General features: G+C 38.1%; 1 protein-coding gene across 1 annotated transcript in view; it reads right to left on the bottom strand.

The window, feature by feature from the left end:
- Positions 1-3,608: 3,608 nt before the first annotated feature.
- GMPS (guanine monophosphate synthase) overlaps positions 3,609-9,902 on the bottom strand; it is a 38,843-nt gene continuing 32,549 nt past the window's right edge. The window contains exons 13-16 of the mRNA XM_081139254.1: positions 9,117-9,232; positions 6,165-6,295; positions 4,774-4,946; positions 3,609-3,731 (exon numbers count right to left, since the gene is read on the bottom strand). Of these exons, the coding sequence (XP_080995380.1) occupies positions 3,630-3,731; positions 4,774-4,946; positions 6,165-6,295; positions 9,117-9,232 (522 nt within the window). The 3' untranslated portion in view covers positions 3,609-3,629. The remainder of the gene's footprint in view (positions 3,732-4,773; positions 4,947-6,164; positions 6,296-9,116; positions 9,233-9,902) is intronic.

The raw sequence follows: 9,902 nt of genomic DNA, 5'->3' as shown, positions 1-9,902 counted from the left end.
AAGGATGCCAACATTACTATTGTCAAAGCCCTACAGTAGTGGAAAAAATACCCTGGGCTCCCTGTATCACCTTGCACTAAGTTAGCTCAGTAGGGACAAAAGGAATGCTTTCCAAGGGTGGAGACATCCAACTTGTATTCAGTTCCCTATTACATTAACTTCGGCCAATGGAAGGAGCATCCACTGAGGTGTGTCCTCTCCACATTCCAATGAGAATTCCGGAAAGAGGGGAAAGGGGGCAGGATGTGGAGAATAGTGCAGAGCAGGGTGGAAAGGTAGACAGAAACTGGGGGTAACACTGGGCATGAGAGTGAGAGGAATTTCTGAAAGGGAAGTACTAGCTCCAGAAACTAAGCACTAATTGTCAGTATGACGAAGAGTTGGAAGTACATTTCTCTTTGATGGTCAATTACACACTGATAAATTCCTGTTAGGCCTTACCTTGAAAGGCCTTAGAGCATTACCTCTTCAGGGTAGAGAGCTGAAAGCCTGGATTCTAGCTCCCACTCTTAGCTGTCTATAACTGATTGTGGCAGACTTTTCATTAGTCTCAAAGCAAAAGCATATTCTGTCAACTTTCCCAAACACAATAGACTGGCACTGGGTACATGTTGATTTCCCGTGTCATGTTCACAACAGAAGATTCTCAAGTGTTCAAACCCTGCTTGTCTATACCATAGCTTCAAAAAAAAAGCGTCATTAATATTTGATTTTACAATGTATTTTGATGCTTACCTTTTGGTCGCATCTGATGTTAAAAAAAAACCTTAAAAAAATATTCCATTTCTCCACTGTTTCCTGTGATAATTTTTCTTGTTATAAAATAAGAATTTAGGGCTGTATTTGATGTAAATTTATCCAACTGCCTCATCTTACCAATAAACAAATGACTTGAACGAGTTCACACAGCTTTTTAACGGCAGGACAAAGCACTGAAGATGGACAATTCCACCTACCAAATCTGAATGCCTTCATTCTCCTGAGGTTCGATTCAATCATTTTGGTAAAACAGGCTCTCAGGAAATAAGCCCAAACACAGCAGAGAAACTTTTACAATTCTTGTTGGGCTACATGCATGCTATTTCAGGATGAAGGCAGCAAAAGATGGGAAAACAGTGTAAACCTGTCTCCCAGAAGCATCTAAAGACTTCCTCTCAGAAATTATGCCAGGCTCGCTGTATTATTTCTAACAGCTGACAATCATAGGTGGGACCATTAAGGTAGGACTGGGTATTTGGTTCTTAAAAATTCTTTCGTTCTTCCCAATCTTAGGAATAAACAATGCTTTCACTGCTCTACCACCCTCCTTCTAATAGGTACAAAGAAACAAAATATATTTAATTAGATGAGAAGTGTACCAGGTAGGTGGTACATGATGGGAATGCAGTCATGACCTACCAAGGATCATACTTCATTCTGAAACTCATAAGGTAACTATTACTAAGCTGAGCTTGTTTCCTTAAGTGTAACATGGGATTGTATTCTTAACGTCTCTCAGCTGCTCAAATGAAATACTGTGATGGTAAAGTAATACTCACGGCACAAAACAAAAAGTGCTTTGCAAAGGAAAAGAGACTACTAAGTATTGGGAGTTTCTGAATTTCAGAATTTTTTTTTTGTGTCATGTCGAGGTGTGCTTTGAGAAACCACTTTCCAGTATTAAGTAGGACCATTTTCCAATATATAACAAGGGGTTTACTAAACAAATATCAGGAAAATATTTGGTTAAAAAAAATTTTTACAATTGTTTTTAACTTCAAAATTTCTTAGAGCTTTGAATATAGACCATGAGTCTCCAAGATGGAAGGACAGTGAGCAGCACTTTCCAAGTTTACATGACCTAACCCTTTACATGGACCATTTCAGGGAAGCAATGTTCCCTAGAACACACTTGAGGGGGGAAAAACCCAAAACCACTATTACTATAGATTCCTACTATTTGCCTGAAAACAAAATCATAAGACACTTTTGCTAGAAATTTTTTCACATAAACGTTTGTAAACCCTTTATAGGTTGTCTAATCCAGCTCTAAAATAACATGATTCCAAATCTGTGAAGGCCAGTTCACTAACATACCCTCTTTTCAAAAGGCCATTATGAATAACTCATTATCAGGACAAAGAATGAACCTTTCCAGTTCTGTAGAAGTCACTGGACTCCTTGGTCTCAGGTAAGGGTATTTGTTACAACAGACACAGAGCTCTTCCCTTGATGATCCAGCAGGTTTTCTTGTGCTCAGGGCCAGCCAGAATGAAGACATCTGCCACGAATAATTTTATTGTTTACCTAACACTGAATCCCATACAAAATTTTGTACCTAACTAAAGACAGAATTTTGGAAATAAAAGGGAGCAACCTGAGATGGAAATGGTATGAGGAAAACTAATATATTGTATGTCAATTTTACGTCAATAAAAAAATGAACAAGGAAAAACACAGCAACATTCTTAAATAGTAACATCCGATAAAACACTGAATGAGAAATGGTTGAATTTATGTCTAATACTGCCTATTTTTATATAAATGTTACACAGGATCTGGTAGAAACTGGTGGCAATGGCAACAAGTCCTACACCAGCTCATGAATCTTCTCTTACGGCTGGTAGAAGGATTACAAAGTTTGGCAATAGCTTGCATGGCCCAAAACCAGTGAGTCTTCCAGGCAGTGGGTAATAAACCTGCCTACAGATGACATCTAAGTTCATTTCGCAACTTTTCACTAGACGGTAGCTGCGGCGGGCATGCATCTGTAAGCTGTGGCATGCACGACAACCAACGGTTGTCGTAGTCTCAGAGCTTCCTCTCTGAAACGAGATTAAAGAGCTCAAACTTGATGCTGTCCCAGAGAGCCTCTTGCGGGACAGAACAGGGACTTCCTATGCAGGCTGCTGGGGCGGGCAATCTAGGGCAGGAGGGATGAAGCTCCTGCCCAGGGACAAGGCTGACTGAGCAAGAGGGTGTCTACGTGAAATGCGATTCGAAAGCATGTTAGAATGAGCTCACTTGGGGTTTCTTTCTCCCGTGGCTGTGATATTACAAAATTCTAAATTCTACTTCAACAAGTTCCTGGTGCTTTCCATCTTAAAGAAGCTTACATTTTATAACGCCAGTGTACTGAAAAAGTAGCTGAAAGAGCCCACCTGTACCTTTACCTGATATGCCCATCACTCCCCCACCTCTGGAGAAATAAGGTTACTTACAGGAAACTCAGATTCTCCAACAGGTATACACACTAAGTCACACAGGTAAATAACGGGAGTTTTCTAACAGCTCTTAGAAACTGACAAGGGACAGAAGCCCATTACCACCCCCAAACTCACCCACCTTCACCCATCTTCGTTGACAGAGACTTCAATAAGCAAGTGAGTTTACACATAAAAAACAAATGAGGCAAAGGCAAATGCAATGTCAATCTGAGTGTAGCAATGATGCTCTGATTGTACCCGTACAAACTCTTCAGTCCCTTTTAGTTATCCCCAACTTGGCCCTCAGGCCACAGATTTTTGCTGTGAAGAATTCAGATGTGATGTAGCCGCTCCAGTCCTCTTCGCAGTACTGAGTGTCAATACTGGGAATGGTTTCTAATTAACTTAAACTGCACACAGTACTTTAATGAAACAAAAAGTTTATTACTCCCACTCAGTAGTTCCTGGGGGCTTTGATGTTAAGTCATACATAATTCGAGAAATACCGGGAATCTTCTTAATCTCAGTGACCATCTTTAACACCACCTGTTACAAAATAAAGATTACAGATAAAGAGACAGAACCCACTGCCATGTCCAAAAGATCCAGAGGGCTTACATTTGCAATTTGAAACTGTGATCTACTTTTACTATTGTCCTCTATGTACATGGTCTCTGATTCAGTTTAGGTAGTGAACCTATTTCCCTCTATAGATTTAAGTGACTTAAATTCAGTACTATTCAAAGTACGATCCACAAACAGGTGCCAGCCTGTAGGTTATGTTTGTTACAGGTCCACAAGTGTTTAGAAACATAGAATTTGGCATTGTTATGGCATCTAAACATATGATTTTATCTATGTAAGCCAATTCTTCACAAATTATCTGTGGCTGAAACATACAACTCTGAGGCTACCGAGGTGGTACATAATGCACTATAATAATAACAACTGCCAAGTGTAGAGGAGGAGGCCTAGTCACTGACTGAACAAAAACTTGGCAAATCTGAGCCTAAGGGAAAACAGACTATATGCCACATTTCCCAACCCAGCTATGCAGCTATAACCAGAGCCTTGCATTAAAGTACTAGAGTAGTGCCCAACTAACAAAGGCTCACTATGATTTTCATCTGCTAATAGTTCCTTTGGAACACTATGGTGGAGAGAGAACAGGAGAGGGAAATGGAGATCAAAATTAGAATTGCTAGTGGGGAGAATATTAAGCAATTCATGGGTTTCTGGTCATAATGCCATCAATTCTCATCCTTATTTCTAATAAATTCTTCATTCCTAGGGTTTTCTTCTTTATTTGGAGAATATTATTTATAAAGTAGAGGTCGGTTGGTGAAATTAAATGAAGTTATAGATTAGAATTGGTTGGTTGGTTACTCTCCACATAGTAATCAGATATCTAGGCCTTTTTTCTACTACAGTATACTAAACAATCAATCATGTGGAGATAAAAAGAACCTGTCTTATGAACAGAAAACCAACCTCAGAAATATCACCATTGTCACAGTCTATTCCATTCACCATATTACAAAACGTATGAGGTACTGAAAATATACATTAGAAGAAATCTATAAATTACCTCTACAGGGATCTCATTGCCAGGTGTTGCAGGTATACCAGTCATGAAATCACTAGTAATAAAGGTTCGAATAACCACAGATCTCTGGCATGAAGGCTGCTTCTGAAGTGGGTCCCGATCAAAATGTAATGGTGTCAAAATCACTGGCATCTGGCTGATTTTTCCAGCATACCCTAGAGAAAGAAAATGAACATGTAGAGCCAATCACCATCCATGGAAAAGCACTCTGACCCAGTTCAATAAAACCCTCCCAGACATCTAGTCACATACATACACACACCAGTTAGGACAGTCACTGTGCATTGTTCCCAGCTACTCTCACAGCATTTTAAGTAAACTCAATCACAAATACAAGTGATAGAATTTGATGACTGCAGTGATATGTTATAGTGATGACATGTTATATACATGTAATATATACATATGTAATTTATATATTTATATAAAGTCTATTCTTGTAATTCATGGTAGTTATGGTCTACACTGCAAACACTGATATTAGTAAACACTGAACCATTGCCCTTAGAGGAAATACAGTTAGGTTCTTGCAAGCCTCTGGTCACACTGTCATCAACCGATCAGTACATAACCTTGTTTTACATGTGTTTCTGTTTAAAAGACACCCTATTCAATATTTATTGTAGATTAATTAACATTGAACACACATCCAACAGTACTATAATTCATGCATGAGCAAACCTTATCTAACCTACGTATTTTCTCTGTAAGGCACATCACAGCCTTCCTGTGCTTAGAAACCTAGACAGCACCTCAGCACTGTGCTTGGGGGACATTTTATTTTATTTATTTATTTATTTTAAATATATCTTTATTGATTTCAGAGAGAGGAAAGGAGAGGGAGTGAGAGAGATAGAAACATCAATGATGGACAGAGTCAATGATCGGCTGCCTCCTGCACGCCCCCGACTGGGGATCAAGCCCGCAACTCAGGCATGTGCCCTGACCGGGAATCGAACCCTGATCGCCAGGATCCTAGGTAGATGCTCAACTTCTGAGCCACGCCCAGCCAGGCTTGGGGACATTTTAAACAGTGAAATCACCAACCAAAAGCACGAAAATGCAAAAACTCCAGCACTAAATGGAGAATACTTGTTTACAGTAAGGGAGCTGGAACAAGAGGGCAGAGTGCTGCCTTGTTCAACCTCAGCTGGGCACATGCAAGTTGGGCAACTCAAATTTTTTGCCCCTCTGCACATGTCTACAAATGACCAAAAGGCGAATAAACTATATATGAAGGAAATATCATAGAATTATCCATAAAAATGAAAGCACCTAAAAATTAAAAATTGCATTCTCCTACTAGAAATCACAATGCCAAGCTTCCAAATTCTAGTTCGAGGATGCAGTGATAAATAAAATGAGCAACTTACCAGACTCCCTGAGAATGTTCTGAGCCTCAAAATCAGCTTGGCGTAAAGTACTGAGCACCCCTGTTGTCAAGAAGGTGGGAGTAACATCTGTAGGAGGCTCTTTAACTGGTGGGCCAAATATATAGACAACTCTAGAAGTGGGGAGGAGAAAATTGTAGAGAATTACAATTCAGTATGAGAAGCACATAGAATAACATTCTTTCCATTTACACTTAGGCCCTTCTTCTACCCTCTTCAAATCCCCAAATGGGTAGGTTAGGATATAAAATTATAGATGAGTCTATGTTCTATGTACCCTCCTCAAAATATATTCTGTAGAATACTAATATCTCAGAATGTGCAAAGATATATGTAATTAGAACAATCCTCTTTTCATGTGTCTTGGGTTAAAGAGTGTCCCCAAAACTTCACATTCATCTGAAATCTGTGGTGAAAATAGAGGCTTTGCAGATGTGATCAAGTTAAGATAAGGTCATAATGTATCAGGGAGGCCATTAATCCAATGACTAGGTGTCCTTCTAAAAAGGGAAATCTGGGAACACAAACACACAGAGATAGAAGAGGGCCATGTGAGGATGGAGCCAAGATTGGAGTTACACTGCCACAAGCCAAGGCTTGTCAGCAAACACCAGAAACTAGGAAGAGGCAAACAAGGATCCTCCTCTAGAGTCTTCACAGAGAGCATGGGCCCTACTGACACCTTGTTCACTTCTAGCCCCCAGAATTGTGAGAGAGTAATTTCTCCAGTTTTAAGCCTCTCAGCTTGTGGTCATTCGTTATGGGAGTCCCAGGAAATTCATATTCATAAAGCCTGGGCAGACAATGAGTCGAACAAATAAATAGGTTGCTTTATGACAAAACTTCAGAAGCTGAAATATGCTAAAAATAAGCACTGGAAGCCTCCAAGATGAGGCTACAGTGAATTTGGCCACTCAATCTTTCTTTTTCACTTGGGAAACATTGATCTCAAGGAAAGATTCTCCTCTCCACTTGATTTAAAATGGCACCAAAATGGACACCAAAATTTGGTATCTTACTATTTCCTTCTCACTAGTGCTTTCAGTAAATATCTATTTGAAAGATATGAAGATACACCACTGCAGGTGTTAATAAAAGTAGGTTTTGGAACATAGCTTGAGGAAATTAGGATCAAATAACTCAAGGGGAATCTTACCACTCGTTTGGAGGGTCTGTTGCACAACCTTCACTCAGAAAACAAGAGGCAGTCAGGGTAGAGATAGTGCCACCTAGCCTCCCCATTCCAACTTCAGGCGCAGACAACTGTCCCCTTTCCTTAGCCCTAGCTGTCTTTAGCAAAAAAAATAGATCTCCTTTGGCAATCTCCTATGGTTAAGTTTAGTAATATTTTTCTTTGCTTCTTAATATGTACTTGGAATAAAACATACAGCAGAAAACAGCATCAGATCAAAACCACCACTACCACCAACTACTTCATTGCCTCCTCCCAAACATACTGTAGCAGGAAGGTTTTTGTCCCACAGAAAGCAAGACATGTTCCTACTTAGCAATACAGTTCCTAGAGCTCAATATCAATCCTTAAAGGAAAAAGCAAGTAGGCAAGAGAATGTCACAACTTGGTTTTTTGGTCTAATATCTTACAAACAAGAGTAATCATAAAATGTACAGGGATAGGTTGGCTTCCATAGTGTTATGAAAAACTAGCAAAAATGGGAAACAATTTTAATTCCCAAAAAGGATCCTGGCAAAATCTAAAACTTACCAACACTCTTTCTTTTTAGGGCTTGCTAGGTTCATTTTAAAACGTAGTGCTTTTTTTTGTTGTTGCTTAGACAGACTTTTTGGGGGGAGTGCAGGGGGAGGGAGGGCTGGGAAAGGAGAGAGAGAGAAAAACAGACGAAAAGATAGGCAGAGAAAGCAGCATAAGTTTAAACAAGGGTGAGTGCCCTTTGGCAAAAGGAAAACAAAGGTAGAAGTGTACGAATTGTAAAATTAAAAATACACTAATTGCACAGTAAGCGTAGTGGAGTCGAACTTAGGGAAAGGAAATATTCAGTATGACCTATAAAGTTGAAGTATCAGCATTAGTCATAAGATGAATTAAGAACCATTATTTTAACCAAAACAATGATCTCCAATCAAAATAGGCAATTACAAATTTACCATTATTTATTAATAATTCACTTTTTTCAGTGTATTGAAGGTGCTTCTCTATGTGAGGGCCTTAGGCTCATCTTAAGCCTTTTAATAGGCACATTCCCACCAGTAAAAATGTGGTTTCCCTGTGACTCCTTGTCTTGAAGGCCACCCAGCAGGCAGTTAGAGAACAATACACACACCCTGCTAGGTAACCACCAATGGGAAAATTCCTAATTTCTGCAGGAAATTTGAATAAACTAAAACGTCAAGTAATTCTTTTTGTATGTTAACTACCTAATATCCAGAAGAAAAGAAAAACAAAACTAGAAAAGAGTGAACAACTGTGAAATAATATTTAATGAGCAATCTGGCATCAAACAAGTTGAGATTTTTGAACTATATACAGGATAATGCAGTTGAGTATTACACATCGATTATAAATCAGCTGTTGATAATCCAACGTAAAAATTAATGTACAAATTAAAGGAAAAATAAATCTGAAAAACTAAATTGAAAATAAATTATACATGTAGTTATTTTAATGATATCTGGCATATGCCTATTTCTTTTCTTTGATTTCTCGAGATTATTATTAAATTAACGAAGTCCCTATCAGCAATTCTATAACCTTAAGATATTTTTTTAATCCTTTGGAATAAAACATGGTATGATAAAGCCAATAGGTAGTGTAAGATGCTAATTTGGAAGACGTGACTTAAAACTGCCTTTAATATTGTATACTAACCTATATCTACACTTGAGCCATTTGGTGCTTCAAAAAAACCCCACATCCTTCCATTATACCTCACCCCCTGCTCCCACTGAATAACGTACCTGTTAATATTGTGACACATGCGAGGTATAAGCCGAGCCAGGAAAATAAGAGATTCCCAGTCAGGCTCATCTTTACTGGAGATTCCACACACATAACTGTAGGAACGACAATCACCCTGAAAGTAAAAATGCAATCAATAATTTTAATGGTTTTATGGAAGTTGAAAGATGGACTGGAAAACATTTCATGCATGGTGACACCATTCATAGTAAGTTTTTTTGAAAAGCTTGTTTACGAAAGTATATATGGATACTTCTCTAATAATATATATAAATCCTAAATTAAAATCTCATATTAAATTCAACCTAAATCAGTTTAGACATAAAGTGTCATGGTAATTTCAAGAATTTATTCAACACATGCCAGAGGCCCACCAGGAACTAATTCCAAGTATCTATCTGCCCAACTGCGGAGAGCCAGCACATTTAATTTGAAAGACAAGATCTGCCCATGTTGATTAGGTGAATATAGGATCCTTAAGTCAGAGATAAAAAATAATTTCATAAGCATTATCAATTTTTTTAAAAATGAGCTTAAAAGGTTATTAAGAACAAGTGAATAAAACCGGTAATAATACTGATTCCCTTTTTCTTTGTTCTGTTTAATCCAAGTAATTTTCTTTTTTAAAAAAAATCAAATTAAACTAAAGAGCAATTTAAAAGGCATTAGATAACTACTTAATACCCAGTATGCTGAGAAAATAAGAATTCAGACTATGTGAATGCTAATTTGATAGTATCTATTAAAGTTTAAAATGTATACATTTTTAAAATCCAGGATATGAT

Source organism: Miniopterus schreibersii (assembly GCF_964146895.1).
Source record: "Miniopterus schreibersii genome assembly, chromosome: 5".
Lineage (NCBI taxonomy): Eukaryota > Metazoa > Chordata > Mammalia > Chiroptera > Miniopteridae > Miniopterus > Miniopterus schreibersii.
The sequence above is the reverse complement of the archived record's forward strand: the minus strand, read 5'-3'. Positions and strand labels throughout refer to the sequence as shown.